The 18,338-nt window shown below is 44.5% G+C and overlaps 1 protein-coding gene across 2 annotated transcripts in view; it reads left to right on the top strand.

Moving 5' to 3' along the window:
• The window catches only part of LOC129830692 (low density lipoprotein receptor adapter protein 1-A-like), a 22,074-nt gene extending 3,736 nt beyond the window's left edge, over nt 1–18,338 (top strand). Inside the window, exons 1-9 of one of the 2 annotated variants that reach the window (XM_055893299.1) lie at nt 36–658; nt 8,053–8,195; nt 8,745–8,857; nt 9,029–9,143; nt 11,680–11,752; nt 12,776–12,871; nt 13,340–13,488; nt 13,591–13,625; nt 15,812–18,338. In XM_055893299.1, coding sequence (XP_055749274.1) covers nt 574–658; nt 8,053–8,195; nt 8,745–8,857; nt 9,029–9,143; nt 11,680–11,752; nt 12,776–12,871; nt 13,340–13,488; nt 13,591–13,625; nt 15,812–15,953 — 951 coding nt within the window. In that variant the 5' untranslated portion in view covers nt 36–573 and the 3' untranslated portion in view covers nt 15,954–18,338. Of the gene's footprint in view, nt 1–35; nt 659–8,052; nt 8,196–8,744; nt 8,858–9,028; nt 9,144–11,679; nt 11,753–12,775; nt 12,872–13,339; nt 13,489–13,590; nt 13,626–15,811 lie in introns of those variants that run through there. The other variant, XM_055893301.1, reaches the window with a different exon arrangement.

Genomic DNA, 18,338 nt, shown 5'->3' with positions numbered 1-18,338 from the left:
TCTGCCTATTCATCAGGCTCTTGTTTAGACTACTAATGCACCAGAGCATTAATACATTGTACCTCCAATGAGTGGAAAACCTGATGAGAAACTTAGAGTTCCTACTTGTCTGTGAACTTACATTTTCCCTCTGGTTTACCTCAATACTGAATACGGATTAGAATTGTATGCAGGAGGAGGTTTGTTACAGTTTATGACCACAAGGTGGCGACAGTACGTTATTTTTGTTGATAACTCATGACTTGCGCTTTTAAAAAAAGAAAAATGTTTTAAAACATTGGGACAAGTAGTCTAGCTTCTTCGTTATCGCTTGTTGATATAACAGGAAATAAAGCAAAGGCAGTTTTATTTTATTTGTTTAAATCAAATGCCGCTTGACACTGTTTTGACCTCTTGGGATTCCCTCCTGACGTATGTTTGGTGGGGTTTCCCGTTCGGTTGATTAGCAGATATAGCGCCGCGCACCGGGTCCCAATTCAAATCATCCCAAAGACTAAGAAGTCAACTACAGTCTTTGGAGCTCTGTGGTCTACAAACTTGTTTTGTCAAGTTTTCTTGTCCTAAAAGTCGGTGATGGATGCCTTACGGTCGGCTGGAAGAGCTATCATCCGAAGTCCAAGTATCGCGAAACGGTCTTGGAATTCGGGCAAACATAAAAGTAAGGTTTGTTTTTAAGTGAAAACGTACTCTGATATTTGCTTCACTCCTCTTCGCCTATGCTTTGTACTGAACAAAGTAGTGAACAAAGCATTCGACAAATTGTTTTAGTGGTGTAAACACAGCGAATTATTAACACTTGACAATTTTTATGTTTGTGGGTGCAATTTATGATATGCTGAATTTCTGGTCGTTTGTTGGCTACTTAGTAACACTTGTTAGATCCAGTGCAACACTTTTACATAATTTCATCAATCATATATCCATTGCATGTTTTTCATTAGTTCACTCTCTAGGCTACTGTTGTCATGCCTACGTGGGGGCACAATTACGCTACCAATCAAGTAAGAAACAAACATGTAGCAACTACGTGTTCCCTAATGAAATTAATCCGGTTACAATATAATACCGCTTTTTTTGGGGGGGGGGGGATTTTGATAAGACAGGAAGGTCCTCAGCCTACACTGCCGATCTAGTGATCCACTAACCGCAAGTCTTCCCAATTCATGAGATCAGAGCCTGAAATGCACCACACCCTTGGTAACCATATTCATCTCTCATGCAATGACTTAATTGCCTGTTTGGGTAACAGTACGCTGTCTACTTTGTCCCTATACTGGGAACTATTTTACTGACGCTGTTCAGTGTACTATTACAGTAGCCTAATAGGGATAATTTTGCCTGTACATAAATAGCAGTGGTGTAAAATACTTAAGTAGTTTTTTGGGGGTGTATTTCTACTTTACTATGTATATTTTGACTACTTTTACTTCACTACATTCCAAAATAATGTACTTATTACTCCATACATTTTCTCGGACACCAAAAAGTACTCGTTACATGTTGAGTACTTAGCAGGACAGGAAAATGGTCCAATTCACTCACTTAACTACATCGCTGGTCATCCCTACTGCCTCTGATCTGATGGACTCACTAAACAGAGAACATCCCTGGTCATCCCTACTGCCACTGATCTGGAGGACTCACTAAACAGAGAACCTCCCTGGTCATCCCTACTGCCTCTGATCTGGCAGACTCACTAAACAGAGAACCTCCCTGGTCATCCCTACTGCCTCTGATCTGGTGGACTCACTAAACACATGCTTTGTTTGTAAATGAATGTCAGTTGTAGTGTACTGTCTGGTTTGCTTAATATAAGGATTTTCAATTATTAATACTTTGATACTTAAGTACATTCTAAAACCAAATACTTTTTTACTCAAGTAATAATTTACTGGGTGACTCACCTTTACTTGACACCTTTAATAGAAAAGGACTCATTTTCTCAAGTAGGACTTTTTGAGTCCTTTTTCCACCACTGATAAATAGTCTACTTTTAAATATCCACTTTTTAAAATAACAAACGATACCAATGTTTGAATCAAGTCTATCCTCCTCTCAGTAGTTTTGAAGGTCCGTGTAGCTTTCTTAAGAATCATCTCTCACCCAGTTTGGAACCGTCTCAATGGAACACGTGGCTGTTGTTATTGCTAATATATCAACTACCGGCACTGTGGGGGCATATTTACACGTCAGTTGGCCACCCTATTCGCTACATAGTGCACTACTTTTGACCCAAGCCTTATGGGACCTTTGTCAATAGTAGTGCACTATGTAGCGAAGAGGGTAGGATGCAGATTGTGTGCTAAATCTCACGTGATCCCGGGCTAGGGTGGGGGATTTGGTGGCGGCCGGGGAAACTAGAACTACTAATCACTATAGTCACGATAACAGCTACAGGGATGCTTCAGTCAGTAAATCCACACATTATCCATGTTAGTAACCAGATACTCAAATGGCCGCTCTGACAACGAAATACATGCATTTCAAAAAAAAAAATGGAAAGCAGTCTGGGGGGGAGGTAAGATCAGGTGGGATCGTTCTAGCCAATGAGAGGGCAGATATGCGCGATGAACAGGCACAACTCTTGATATAAAGTGTTTGTTTTTCTCAGTTTTTATAAACGTACACTCAACAACCAAACTTAGATTCTATCAAATAAGATGCAAATAAACCATTAAATGTTTTGTTTAACCACATTCAACATTCTCATTGTCCTCCATCCAAAAACACCACCTGCTGGAGAAGACAGATTTTTGGGCCCAGTAATCCCTCTTACCTCTTCTCCTCTGGTCCGCAGCATGGCTGGGTTCAGGCTTGGGAACTGCTGGTGCTTCCTCCATTGTTAACACACTTATGGATGTTGGGTTTTGTTATAGCCTCTTATTTAGGGGCCTCCCGAGTGGCACAGTGATCTAAAGGCACTGCATCTCAGTGCTCGAGGCGTCACTACAGACCCTGGTTCGATCCAGGGGTGTATCACAACCGGCTGTGATCGGAAGTCTCATAGGGAGGCGCACAATTGGCCTGGCGTCATCCGGGTTAAGGGAGGGCTAGGCCTGGCGTCATCCGGGTTAAGGGAGGGCTAGGCCGGGGTCATCCGGGTTAACAGGACGGCTGGGCCCGGGGTCATCCGGGTTAAGGGAGGGCTGGGCCCGGGGTCATCCGGGTTAAGGGAGGGCTGGGCCCGGGGTCATCCGGGTTAAGGGAGGGCTGGGCCCGGGGTAGGCCGTCATTGTAAAATAAGAATTTGTTCTTAACTGACTTGCCTCGTTAACTTGAACATGATTTCATGAGTTGTTTATTTAACACAAAATGTGATGTAGAGGTAGGTGATGTTGAGTTTTAAAGTTACTGGCAGTGAGTGACCGGCTTTCTGGTCTCTAATCTACAGTAGGCTTTCTGGTCTCTAATCTACAGTAGGCTTTCTGGTCTCTAATCTACAGTAGGCTTTCTGGTCTCTAATCTACAGTAGGCTTTCTGGTCTCTAATCTACAGTAGGCTTTCTGGTCTCTAATCTACAGTAGGCTTTCTGGTCTCTAATCTACAGTAGGCTTTCTGGTCTCTAATCTACAGTAGGCTTTCTGGTCTCTAATCTACAGTAGGCTTTCTGGTCTCTAATCTACAGTAGGCTTTCTGGTCTCTAATCTACAGTAGGCTTTCTGGTCTCTAATCTACAGTAGGCTTTCTGGTCTCTAATCTACAGTAGGCTTTCTGGTCTCTAATCTACAGTAGGCTTTCTGAGTGTTTAGGTTCCCTGGTTCTGAATCTTTTTTCCAGGTTGGGGAAAAAGTCCTCCGTCATCACTAGTGACCCATATCGTTCAGCCTGTAGGACCCCACTCCTATAGTATCGTTCGTTCTAGTTCCTAATTCTATGGTATGTACTGTGGAAATAAAGCAGAGCCTTATAATACTGTGTAGGAAGATATTGTCCCCAGTCTACTAGACTGGGAGTTGGATAGAAGTTGCCCTCAGGCACAGATGTATAATCCATTTACCGTCTCCCCCAAAAAAACTAATTTTTCTCTGCAACGCCCAAGGCTACTGTATCCAACACGCCTCACACTCCTTTCCTCATCCATTTTACATTTAAGTCATTTAGCAGACGCTCTTATCCAGAGCGACTTACAAATTGGTGCATTCACCTTATGACATCATCCCGTGTCTAACAGATGGCTTTTGTGTTAGAGAGGGTTTTAGAAATGGGTTGAGGTAAAAGCCACCTTGGCTGTCTCCCCCCCCCCCCCCCCACGTCCTCTTGACACATGGACCATTGGATAATATTTGTCCATTTGAGGCCACGTCACTTCCACATCACCAACAGTATCGTTTGTCCTCTTATTTATTACACAGTATTATAAGGCACTGCTTATTTCCACAGTACATAGAATTAGGAACTAGAATACTCATTAGTCACTAATTAGTCATGTTCAGTCACTCCTATGGTATCTATACCTAGTTCTGTGAAATCCATTTAGTTCTACCCCCCCCCCCATACTCAAATAGTATGTGTTGACTTCTGTGAATGTATTGTTTTTCCTCATTCCTATAGGTGTAGTTGACAGAGTTCTGAGAATTCACTATTATTGTTTGTTCACTCATTTTATATCCACCTTGAAATCCCTGGATTCTAATTGGCTGTTGTGTTGATAGAGGGCTCTGTTGTCTGTTTCCTGTTGCTGTGGCAATGTTTTTGTTACCTTTGGTCTGCATTGGGACGGAGCGGTCGACCTCCCTGCGTTATCGTGTGTCTGTGCGTGTCACTGTAGTCTAATCTATAGGTCCAACTTGCATCCAGAAACCTTACATGATCTTGAACCCTTTCTGGTCTTCTAAGAAGAAGTAATTTCATTGGACATAGCCCTCAGGTCTTCTAAGAAGCAGTGTTTTCATTCGATGCTAGCCCTGTCAGAAGTCAGCTCCTGGTAGTCCAATGTCCCTAGATAACATAGACTATGTAAACCTAAAGTGAAGCACTGGATCTATATGACAGAAACGCATATCCTAGCCTTCTCCATTTCTCCGTCCACTGTTACCCTCATTTCTCTCTCTCCCTCCATTCATCTTATCCCTCATACTTGAAGACTTGGTAATGATGCAAACTGCAAAGAAGCACTCAAGTACAAGTCCATCAGAAATCACTTCAGTTGACTTCTTCCTTCATAACCATCTCTGCCAAATTCTTTGATTTTGAGAGATTGATAAGGGAAAGTCATTAATGATGATCTTTAGGAGTGTGTTTCTCTGGTGTCTTGTCATCCCACATGTACATTCAGCCGATTCCCCTCACGAACACCTGAAGCCATCCATCTTGTTTTCTGGTCATCAGGCAGTCAGTCAATCTCGTCTCAAAGCAGAGCTGCATGTTACTACACACACACACACACACACACACACACACACACACACACACACACACACACACACACACACAATCCTCCTCATGATAGACAGTGATGTATATGTTATGGTCATTAGTCAGAATCATGGTTAACAAACCAGAAAACACTGGGACTGTTTTCTAGTTTTAAATGTAACCGTTCTGGGGATGGTGTGTAGGTGGTAGCTCTTGGCCCGTGTCTGAGAGAACGTCTATGTGATGTATCTGGGTGAGAGAGAGAGAAGGTCTGTGTGTGTCTGCATCTGTGTGTATGGCAGTGTGCACTAGATCTCCAGAGTTCTAGAAGGCTACAGATGCACAGAGATGAGGAATGAGAAAATGGACTTCAATATTTAATATTACTCACTGTCCCCCCCCCCCCCCCATTTTGGCTTTCTGTCTTTCTCCTTCAATTAAACATGGAAGTGGGATGAAGTTACCTACTGCATGTTAAGGTTTAATTTGCCTGGCTACCTATCCACATAGCTCTAGCCAAATGCCACGCCCACTGACGTTTCTTCTCCGTGATGAGTGCAGCATGCTACAGGCAAAGGTTTGGTAGAGGGTAGCTGATCCTAGATAACTTACCCCAGGCTAAAAACAATGAAAACATCGATGGAGACTCTGGAACAGATTAACATCTTTCTCTTATCATTGCTTGTCAAAGTTAGTGTACAAGACTATTCCCTTTTACTCAATATTTTTCCCTTTTCTCCCCCTCAATATTTTGCCCTTTTTTTATTGGTCAAGCTATAGGTTAGTTCTGAGTAAAAACATGTACTTTTACCTACAGTTATTTTCTTCCAACCTGATCCATAAAGTGTTTTGTTGAAACTGTTTTAGACATATTTTTTTCACGTTCATATTCAAAAACAAAGTCCTGTTAAAGGAAAATATCTTTAGCTCAGCTAGCGACAGACCAACACTGACTCAACAGTATTTCAGAGACATATGGGTTGCTACATCTCTCATAGTATTGACCTTGTTCTCAAACATGGTTGAATATAGCATCTGGACTTTGACCCACCTAGCTGCTTGGAAACTGGACAGATGCATGTGAGAACAACCTGGAGGTCATGACCTGGTCTTGATCCCATAGAGTATATATCTCTATGGTTCAAACTTTATTATAGTTTTGTGATTTTTTTATTATTTTTTTTATATTAGTTTTTAGATTTTTATTTGAAATTCTGTTTAGTTTGTCAGTTTTCTGACTTGACTTACTGGTTATTTTGTTTGATAAACCATTTTTAAAGTTTAAAAAATATATATTTAGTGTTTGGGAGAGAAAGTAGCTGTGGTAGTCTAGGAGACGTTTGTGTTGTAGGCTTATAGTTATTTTTTGTGAATGTCACTTCTTGCCACTGGGGGGCAGTAATGCATAAGGAGATGGTACCATAGACTTGGATAGACAACTCATCTCTGTCTGTGTCATGAGGGTGTCTGTGAGAACATGGGCAGCACCGTTGAGGACATCTCCATCTTGAAATAGTCCATTTTCTTCTTCAAGAGTAAATCTCATTGGCTGATTTCCTTCCTGATGACCTGGCTGTCATGACTACAACCCCGGGTCATCAGGAGGGCTCAGCCAATGAAGTTGGAAGTCCTGCCCAGTTGACTAAATAAAATAAAAAAAATGGCGAAAGTCCTCAAGGGCACTGCCCAGGCTAACTTCTTCTGTGTGTGTTTCTGTTAAATCAAACAAGACTCTGTTCCAGAGAGGTGGTCGTTCAGTTTCTTAAGGCTGATGACAGTTGTCCACAGACAGAATATTCTCTCCACTGACGCTTTGGATGCAGGGGCAGAAACCCCTTGGATAAACGGCCATCCTTGCCTGCCAGAACTGGAGAGATGACTCTGTAAACATGCCCCCCTTTACCTCTTCCAGGTATTTCCACAGCTCAGACAGGGCCCTGAATGCCATGCCAGGGGAGACCCTCAGACAGTCTTAGATACGAGGAAGCTGTATTTCTGAAGATCTGTGGTCGAGATGCTTGCTGGATTCAACGTGCTGGCATCTTGCTTCTGGTCCTGCTGCTCCATGACTGTACCCTCTGATTTGCTAAGTGCAGAGTCTTGTTTCCCTCATCAGTGGCTCCATCTCTGTTGAGCGAAGTGCCAGAGACACACTTGGGTCATCAGACAAGCTGCTGCAGAGTGAGGGTTGAAGTTCGCTGCCTGAGGATTCAGTATGCCTGCAAAGCGCTCGCGCAGTGACTTCAGGAGGACCTGTGCCAACTGTTTTGCAACAGTAGTTGACTGCGAGTGTGACTCGAGGTTGAGACGGCACGGTACCACATCAGACAGTGACTGGCTGTCAGTTTGAAGTCGGTGTGGATTGCGAACGGCTCCAGCAACTTCACAAGCTGCTCTAGCTTGGCCCAGTCACGCTCCGTGCTTGCCCTCGGATTTCTTCCCTGTTAGGTAGTGGTAGGCCTAGCTTGTGCATCATTATCACTAGCTATTTGAAACCACCCCATCTACTTTCAGCATTAAACCACATTTTGATTTTTGGCCAAAGTTTCGAAGATAATAAAAAAACATAATTGTTTAGTTTCAGGTTACTAAATTATTTTATAAATTCTTTATTTTAGTTTCAGTTTTCGTTTTACTATAATAACCTTGCTATGGTTGTAAGGAATAGGGGGTCAATCTTATAACCTGTCTCTCCAGAACTTCCTGAGAACTGGACCGACACGAGGGAGACTGTTGTAGATGGCATGACCTTTAATCTCCGCCACCTAGGCATGACCCTGGTGGACCAGGCCAAAGGAGAGGACCTATCAGCAGCTGCTGTCAAGAGGATCGTTGCCACGGTGAGCTGTGATGTCATACAAGTAGGAGGGATTGGAATTTCAAAACACAGGAAGTTCCTAAACTCTTGATTTATAGTTTTGGAGTTGATCTTGATTGCTTCTGCTCTCAAGAACAGCATTTTTTTCTTGTTAACTAAATAACGTGCCCTGCTCCTTTTAAAACAAATGACTAATTAGCTGTATTGGTTTCATTATATTGTTCATCTTTTCTTAGCATCAATGCTTACTGATGATCGATAGAGAGATCTTGCTTTTATTGTGATTATTTTAAAATCTTTGTCTTATTGTTATTATCTCATAGATCCAGGCCAAAGCCTTTAGAAATAATTGATTTGTAAAGAATCTGTATTCTCTGTCATCAACTCTGTCCCCTCCAGACCAAAGCCTTTGTAATGAATCTATATTCTCTGTCCCCTCCAGGCCAAAGCCTTTGTAATGAATCTATATTCTCTGTCCCCTCCAGGCCAAAGCCTTTGTAATGAATCTATATTCTCTGTCCCCTCCAGGCCAAAGCCTTTGTAATGAATCTATATTCTCTGTCCCCTCCAGGCCAAAGCGGGAGGTAAGAAGCCTCAGAAGGTGTCTCTGAAGGTTTCTCCTCAGGGTATAATGCTCTACGATAGTCTGACCAACCAGCTGCTAGACCACATCTCCATATACAGGTGTGTTGGGGAAGAGGGCAAATGTCTTTGAAAATACAGGAGACCAGACCTCCACAGAGCTGGGTGACATCTCTCTCTCTGAGGACACTTGCCATTTTCAACCGTAACTGTTAAACCGCTGAATTTATTTTGCCCTCTGGACATGTTAACCTTTGCCCTTGTGTCCTGCAGGATATCCTACTGCACGGCGGACAAGCTGCACTACAAGGTGTTTGCCTACATTTCCCAGAACGCCCTCAACGGAACACTGGAGTGCCACGCCTACCTCTGCTCCAAGAGGAAAGTGGTGAGTGTGAACTGACACCACAACAAGCCCTGTAATCTGGAAAGACTGGATGAGTCTAAGAAATATTCTTATGCCTCTGCTTGGACCTCCTGTAGGCTAACTGAATGTTTTGTATTTAACCTATCTACACTGAACACAAATAAAAAACGCAACATGTAAAGTGTTAGTCCCATCCTGCACAAAAAGCTTATTTCTCCCAAATGTTGTGCACAAATTTGTTTATATACATGTTAGTGAGCATTTCTCCTTTGCCAAGATAATTCATCCACCTGACAGATGTGGCATATCAAGAAGCTGATTAAACAGCATGATCATTACAGGTGCTCCTCTAAAATGTGCATTTTTGTCACACAACACAATGCCACAGATGTCTCTAGTTTTGAGGGATCGTGCAATTGGCATGCTGACTGCAGGAATGTCCACCAGAGCTGTTGTCAGAGAATAGAATGTTAATTTCTCTTCCGTAAACTGCCCCCAATGTCATTTTAGAGAATTTGGCAATACGTCCCACCGGCCTCACTGTGTCACCGTTTTTAAATAATTTTTACAATTTTTATTTTATCTGTGACCGACAGATGCATATCTGTATTCCCAGTCATGTGAAATCCATAGAGTAGGTCCTAATGCATTTATTTAATTTGACTGGTTTCCTTATATGAACTAGACCAGTGACATTGTGGCATGTTGCTTTAAAAAAATTGTTTTTGTTAATTTTATTGCCATCTTTCAGTTCTGTGAACACTAAAGCAGTGTTTTCCAGCCCTGGTCCTCCAGTACCCCCCCACCGCTATAACCCTGGTCCTCCAGTACCCCCCCCCCCCCACTGCTATAACCCTGGTCCTCCAGTACCCCCCCCACTGCTATAACCCTGGTCCTCCAGTACCCCCCCCACTGCTATAACCCTGGTCCTCCAGTACCCCCCCCACCGCTATAACCCTGGTCCTCCAGTACCCCCCCCACCGCTATAACCCTGGTCCTCCAGTACCCCCCCCACCGCTATAACCCTGGTCCTCCAGTACCCCCCCACCGCTATAACCCTGGTCCTCCAGTACCCCCCCCCACCGCTATAACCCTGGTCCTCCAGTACCCCCCCACTGCTATAACCCTGGTCCTCCAATACCCCCCCCCTACCGCTATAACCCTGGTCCTCCAGTACCCCCCCCCCCCCCCCCACCGCTATAACCCTGGTCCTCCAGTACCCCCCCCCCCCCCACCGCTATAACCCTGGTCCTCCAGTACCCCCCCCCCCCCCCCCCCACCGCTATAACCCTGGTCCTCCAGTACCCCCCCCACCGCTATAACCCTGGTCCTCCAGTACCCCCCCCACCGCTATAACCCTGGTCCTCCAGTACCCCCCCCCCCACCGCTATAACCCTGGTCCTCCAGTACCCCCCCCACCGCTATAACCCTGGTCCTCCAGTACCCCCCCCCCCCCCCACTGCTATAACCCTGGTCTAGGGGTTAGGGAAGGGGATAGACACGGAAATGAATCCTCTCCTTAGAACAGGATGGAACAGCCTTCCTACTATAACTACTAGGTGTGCAGGGTTTTGTTCCAGTCCTGCTCTAACCCAGCTGACTGTACTAATCAGCTGCTCAACAGGACTTTGAGCACCTGAATTGGGTGTATTAAAGCGGGGGCTGGAACAAAAGCCTGCCTTTAAAACATGTTTGCTTCCAATATAACCCCTACATCTGACTGGCCTTCTCTCGTTTCCCCCGGGGGAAACATTAGAAGGTTGCACTCCTCGTGTCCCCTTTTCGACTGCATGTGTTGCTGGGATTCTGGAGAACACTCATACATGCATACACACATACACACATACACACATACATATACACACATACATACACTCATACATACACGCACTCACTCATACATACACGCACTCACACATGCATACATGCACTCACACATGCATACATGCACTCACACATGCACTCACACATGCATACATGCACGCATACATGCACTCACACATGCACGCATACATGCATACATGCACGCATACATGCACTCACACATGCACGCATACATGCATACATGCACGCATACATGCACTCACACATGCACGCATACATGCATACATGCACGCATACATGCACTCACACATGCATACATGCACTCACACATGCATACATGCACTCACACATGCATACATGCACTCACACATGCATACATGCACTCACACATGCATACATGCACTCACACATGCATACATGCACTCACACATGCATACATGCACTCACACATGCATACATGCACTCACACATGCATACATGCACTCACACATGCATACATGCACTCACACATGCATACATGCACTCACACATGCATACATGCACTCACACATGCATACATGCACTCACACATAATAAAAGTATATTTGTCACATGGTCTTTTTCAATAACGTTTGTATGTTGTCCCATAAAATAATCTGTACTCTTAATTTCAGTGTCTTTTGATTGTTAATGTTGTTTCATTTGGGGCTTATAGCATAATAACAGCTTTGTGAATGGTCTCTTTCTCTCCTAGGCCCAGGCAGTGACTCTGACTGTAGCACAGGCCTTTAGAGTGGCCTTTGAGTTGTGGCAGGTTGCCAAAGAAGGTAGGCTGCTGTTCAGGCCCTGCTAACATCCAGAAAGTGAGGTCTGTACAGGTGCATCAAAGCTGAGGCTGGGGAAAAACAGCTTCCCTCTCAAGGCAATCAGACTGTTAAATAGTCACCACTAGCAGGCCTCCGCCCAGTTCCCCGGTTAAATATGTTGACGCAGCCAATAACAGCTGGTTTAAATGTGTTGACGCAGCCAATAACAGCTGGTTTAAATGTGTTGACGCAGCCAATAACAGCTGGTTTAAATGTGTTGACGCAGCCAATAACAGCTGGTTTAAATGTGTTGACGCAGCCAATAACAGCTGGTTTAAATGTGTTGACGCAGCCAATAACAGCTGGTTAAATATGTTGACGCAGCCAATAACAGCTGGTTTAAATGTGTTGACGCAGCCAATAACAGCTGGTTTAAATGTGTTGACGCAGCCAATAACAGCTGGTTTAAATGTGTTGACGCAGCCAATAACAGTAGATTTTTGAAATACAAACACCCATTACACGCAACACGGGAGATGGACACGCACACATGCATGTATTAACACACGCGTCACAAGGGCACAATTTAGCATTTCTATATGAAATCAAATGTTATTTGTCACATGTGGGCGAATACAACCGGTGATTTTCCACAAATGCAGAGTTAAAGTAAGAAATGTGCTAAAGGGGGGGAAAAAATAAAATAGTAACACACAATGACAGCAACGAGGCTCTGTACAAGGTGTACCGGTGCAGGGGTACAAGGTAGTTGAGGTAATATGTAGGTCGGGGGTATAAGTGACTAGGGAATCAGGATGGATAATAGAGTAGCAGCGTGTGTGTGGGTTGAGTCCAGTAGCAGCGTGTGTATTACGTGTGTGGGTTGAGTCCAGTGAGTCGGTGTAAAAGAAATACAAAGGTAGACAAAGCACATAGTCTGGGTAGCCGCTTTGATGAATTGTTTCTGCAGTCTTTTGGCTTGTGGGGTAGAAGCTGTTCAGTAGCCGTGTGTGTGTGTTGATGGTAGTATTTTGTGTCTTGTAGAGAAAGAGAACGGGGTGACGTCCGGCTCGGCTGGAGAAGCAACCGGCATCTCCCAATTAGAAGGATCCAACAGCCTGGCTAGTCTGAAAGGAGAAGGTAAGGCGACATCCACACACAGAGCGACACTGAGGCTGCATTTTCACATGCAGCCCAATTCTGATTTTTATTTTTAAATTCCTCCAATCAGCTTTGAAAAATATCCGAATTGGACTGGCTGTGTAAACGCAGCCTCAGACCCACGCACTCCATCTTTATCCAATGCACACATTCGGAAGACACAAAATACCTTGTTTATTGTTAATGTTCAACAAATGTATGTTACGATGAAGGCACTAATTGTACATCTCTCTGGATAAGAGCATCTGCTAAATGACTACAGTGTAATTTACTTTGTTATTTAGCAATGAAATGTCTTTCTGATATCTTCTCTTTTCCTCCTCGTGCGGCCTTGGTTGGATCCATAGAATTTAAGCCTGATTATTATTATTTTTCTGCAAGCAGTTGGAGTCCAACTGTAGACACTCAACTTAACTGATTTTAATTGGCTGGTTTTTGTCTCCATAGATGTTGCCACGGGTAACCTACTGGACCTGGAGGAACGGACCCATGTTGCCGTGGTTTTGGAAACCAATGGCAACGAGGAAACCAATGGCAACGAGGAGTTCCAGGTGGACGACGCTCCCGAGAACGTTGATGACAACGACACTGTCTGGGTACGTCCTCAAATAATCCGTCAGCCGTTTCTCTCTAAATGGGAGACAAATATTTTAGATACAGAAACTCACAATCTCTCTCTCTCTCTCTCTCTCTCTCAGGAAATCGAGGAAGACTTGGATGAGGCTTTTTCTAGGTAAGACACTCGTTCTAAAATGTATCTGTTGTCAATACGGCGAGTCGCTTCTTGCTGCTGATTGAACACAGAAATCAATCGGCTCATTTGATTTTTGCTCAGATCAGATTTCCCCGAGAGTGATTTACAGCTTTTGGAGAATATGACTCCACAGCTCCATCTAGACTGGACCTCCAGACTGACCGGGTTGGACTAGAGAAATAGTCCGAGCTAGAGATGATACAGAGAGCAGGGTCCGGCTCAACTCAGAATTGAATTCAGGATGTCTCATACATTTCAATTATTGAATTTGAATTGAAGCCGTAAACAGGATATAGAATTGCATTTAGAATTTGAATTAAAGGAAATTTAATTAAATCCAAATACCTCTTCTGTTTAATATTAGGTGTAGTCTGTACAAGTTGTATATAAAATCTTGTTGAAACAATACATTTTTAGGACAAACTCTTCAAGGAAAACAAAACCTGTACACAAATATTCTAAAATATGACATTTAATTAATCAGTTACATTTTGTTCAATAAAGAAGCCAAACCGATTAAATGTATAATTGGCTATTCTAAGGTCTAAAGAGTATATGAACATTGTTTCCAGAGAAGTGGTATTATTTGGTAATACTTAGTCAATATTTTACAGTAGTCACAGCGTAAAGGCTAAGTAAAAGGTTAAGCGGGTCTTATTTAATTTCTTTATTCAGAATTCTCTACGCTCCCTTGTGTAGGACCCACTGTTGTGCTCCCTTGTGTAGGACCCACTGGTGTACTCCCTTGTGTAGGACCCACTGGTGTACTCCCTTGTGTAGGACCCACTGGTGTACTCCCTTGTGTAGGACCCACTGGTGTACTCCCTTGTGTAGGACCCACTGGTGTACTCCCTTGTGTAGGACCCACTGGTGTACTCCCTTGTGTAGGACCCACTGTTGTGCTCCCTTGTGTAGGACCCACTGTTGTGCTCCCTTGTGTAGGACCCACTGTTGTGCTCCCTTGTGTAGGACCCACTGTTGTGCTCCCTTGTGTAGGACCCACTGTTGTGCTCCCTTGTGTAGGACCCACTGTTGTGCTCCCTTGTGTAGGACCCACTGTTGTGCTCCCTTGTGTAGGACCCACTGTTGTGCTCCCTTGTGTAGGACCCACTGTTGTGCTCCCTTGTGTAGGACCCACTGTTGTGCTCCCTTGTGTAGGACCCACTGTTGTGCTCCCTTGTGTAGGACCCACTGTTGTGCTCCCTTGTGTAGGACCCACTGTTGTGCTCCCTTGTGTAGGACCCACTGTTGTACTCCCTTGTGTAGGACCCACTGGTGTACTCCCTTGTGTAGGACCCACTGGTGTACTCCCTTGTGTAGGACCCACTGGTGTACTCCCTTGTGTAGGACCCACTGGTGTACTCCCTTGTGTAGGACCCACTGTTGTACTCCCTTGTGTAGGACCCACTGTTGTACTCCCTTGTGTAGGACCCACTGTTGTACTCCCTTGTGTAGGACCCACTGTTGTACTCCCTTGTGTAGGACCCACTGGTGTACTCCCTTGTGTAGGACCCACTGGTGTACTCCCTTGTGTAGGACCCACTGGTGTACTCCCTTGTGTAGGACCCACTGGTGTACTCCCTTGTGTAGGACCCACTGGTGTACTCCCTTGTGTAGGACCCACTGGTGTACTCCCTTGTGTAGGACCCACTTTTGTACTCCCTTGTGTAGGACCCACTGGTGTACTCCCTTGTGTAGGACCCACTGGTGTACGCCCTTGTGTAGGACCCACTGGTGTAGGACCCACTGGTGTAGGACCCACTGGTGTAGGACCCACTGGTGTAGGACCCACTGGTGTAGGACCCACTGGTGTAGGACCCACTGGTGTAGGACCCACTGGTGTACGCCCTTGTGTAGGACCCACTGGTGTACGCCCTTGTGTAGGACCCACTGGTGTACGCCCTTGTGTAGGACCCACTGGTGTACGCCCTTTCAGTTCACTTCTGATTGGGATCATTCAACATCTGCTGGTCCTCTGTAGTGGAGGGGGGCTGCTGGTCCTCTGTAGTGGAGGGGGTCAGGATTAGAGGGGTTTGAACACCCCACTCAGCTAATAATCCCTGCAGGTCATTACATGCATTACATACCTCTCTTCAACCCTCTCCCCCATTCCATCACTTTTTCCCCTACCTCCGTTTCCATCTCTCACCCCCCCACCCCTCCAGACTGGCGGTGTCCCGTACTAACCCCCACGTCCTGGACGTTGGGGTGACTCCCCAGGATTGGCTGACGGAACCTGTCTGTGCCAATGGGAACACATGCAACCAGAACACCACCAATGGAGATGACTTCTTCCTTGTCTTCTGATTGGCTACCGGAGGGCGACCGAGAAGCACATTCTTCAGCTCTTTGGCCCAATCCCAAATCAACCCCTACGCTGGAGCTACAGTATACCATATTTGTGTCCTCCTCTCAGGTCTGCACAAGTGCATCGGTCTAGGGCTTGAGATGGGGCCCATGGAGTTGACTTTGGCTCCATTCCAAACCGATCCCTTGCCTCTATCCTTATTCCCTAGTTGACACCCTCCCCCTTATACATCTGAAAGGACTGCATAGGTTGAGAGCTTTTGGTTGAAATTCTGTCATTGTTTTTTTTTTTTTTTTTTCAAGTTTCAACCAAGTTTTTATAGATACACGGGGCCACCAGGAGGAATCTATGGGTAGAGGCTAGGGATTTGAATTGGGACCTGCCCCCCCCCCCCATCCTATTTACTGTTACAACCTCTGCTGTTATTTCATTTCTATGTACTGCAGTAGTAGATAGTATTACTACTTGGACCATAGCAGTACTCTTTAGACCATAGCAGTATACAGTACTCTTTGGACCATAGCAGTACTCTTTGGACCATAGCAGTACTCTTTGGACCATAGCAGTACTCTTTGGACCATAGCAGTACTCTTTGGACCATAGCAGTATGCAGTACTCTTTGGACCATAGCAGTATGCAGTACTCTTTGGACCATAGCAGTACTCTTTGGACCATAGCAGTATGCAGTACTCTTTGGACCATAGCAGTACTCTTTGGACCATAGCAGTATGCAGTGCTCTTTGGACCATAGCAGTACTCTTTGGACCATAGCAGTACTCTTTGGACCATAGCAGTACTCTTTGGACCATAGCAGTACTCTTTGGACCATAGCAGTACTCTTTGGACCATAGCAGTACTCTTTGGACCATAGCAGTACTCTTTGGACCATAGCAGTACTCTTTGGACCATAGCAGTACTCTTTGGACCATAGCAGTACTCTTTGGACCATAGCAGTACTCTTTGGACCATAGCAGTACTCTTTGGACCATAGCAGTACTCTTTGGACCATAGCAGTACTCTTTGGACCATAGCAGTACTCTTTGGACCATAGCAGTACTCTTTGGACCATAGCAGTACTCTTTGGACCATAGCAGTACTCTTTGGACCATAGCAGTACTCTTTGGACCATAGCAGTACTCTTTGGACCATAGCAGTACTCTTTGGACCATAGCAGTACTCTTTGGACCATAGCAGTACTCTTTGGACCATAGCAGTACTCTTTGGACCATAGCAGTACTCTTTGGACCATAGCAGTACTCTTTGGACCATAGCAGTACTCTTTGGACCATAGCAGTACTCTTTGGACCATAGCAGTACTCTTTGGACCATAGCAGTACTCTTTGGACCATAGCAGTACTCTTTGGACCATAGCAGTACTCTTTGGACCATAGCAGTACTCTTTGGACCATAGCAGTACTCTTTGGACCATAGCAGTACTCTTTGGACCATAGCAGTACTCTTTGGACCATAGCAGTACTCTTTGGACCATAGCAGTACTCTTTGGACCATAGCAGTACTCTTTGGACCATAGCAGTACTCTTTGGACCATAGCAGTACTCTTTGGACCATAGCAGTACTCTTTGGACCATAGCAGTACTCTTTGGACCATAGCAGTACTCTTTGGACCATAGCAGTACTCTTTGGACCATAGCAGTACTCTTTGGACCATAGCAGTACTCTTTGGACCATAGCAGTACTCTCTGGACCATAGCAGTACTCTTTGGACCATAGCAGTACTCTTTGGACCATAGCAGTATGCAGTACTCTTTGGACCATAGCAGTATGCAGTGCTCTTTGGACCATAGCAGTACTCTTTGGACCATAGCAGTATGCAGTACTCGTTGGACTGTGGTAGTATTTGAACCATAATCAGTATTATTTACCTATGTATTTATTTTGTGTTGGTTATAATTGTTTCTAACTAAAGATGGGGATGTGTATGATTTCAGTCAGATTTATATTGAGATTTAGAGCTAAACTATCTGTCACATTATTAAGATTTGGATTAGTCTTCTACATAAACACACTTGATACTACAAAGCCTCAATACAGACCAAGCAAGACAATCAATGTTGGTACTTCCTACTTTGTATAGAGGATGTAGTCTTTGCATACCAGAGTTTAGTTCAGTTGCTATGAAACAACAGAAAACACTTTGGGGGAAAAAGGTACTTCCTGAATTTTTTCCCCCAACTTATTCAAAACTATTTATCCTGTTTGTGCCTACTTACATGTGACCCAGGAAAGTGATGTACTATATTGAAACCCTTCCTACCATGGCCAGTTTCACCCTGTTCTGTAGCCTGTCTTGAGCTTCATGACCAATGCACCATGTAATACACTGTATACCAGCAGAACTTTGAATAAAACTTATTTTAATCATG

This window comes from Salvelinus fontinalis, chromosome 32 (assembly GCF_029448725.1).
Source record: "Salvelinus fontinalis isolate EN_2023a chromosome 32, ASM2944872v1, whole genome shotgun sequence".
NCBI lineage: Eukaryota > Metazoa > Chordata > Actinopteri > Salmoniformes > Salmonidae > Salvelinus > Salvelinus fontinalis.
The sequence above is the reverse complement of the archived record's forward strand: the minus strand, read 5'-3'. Positions and strand labels throughout refer to the sequence as shown.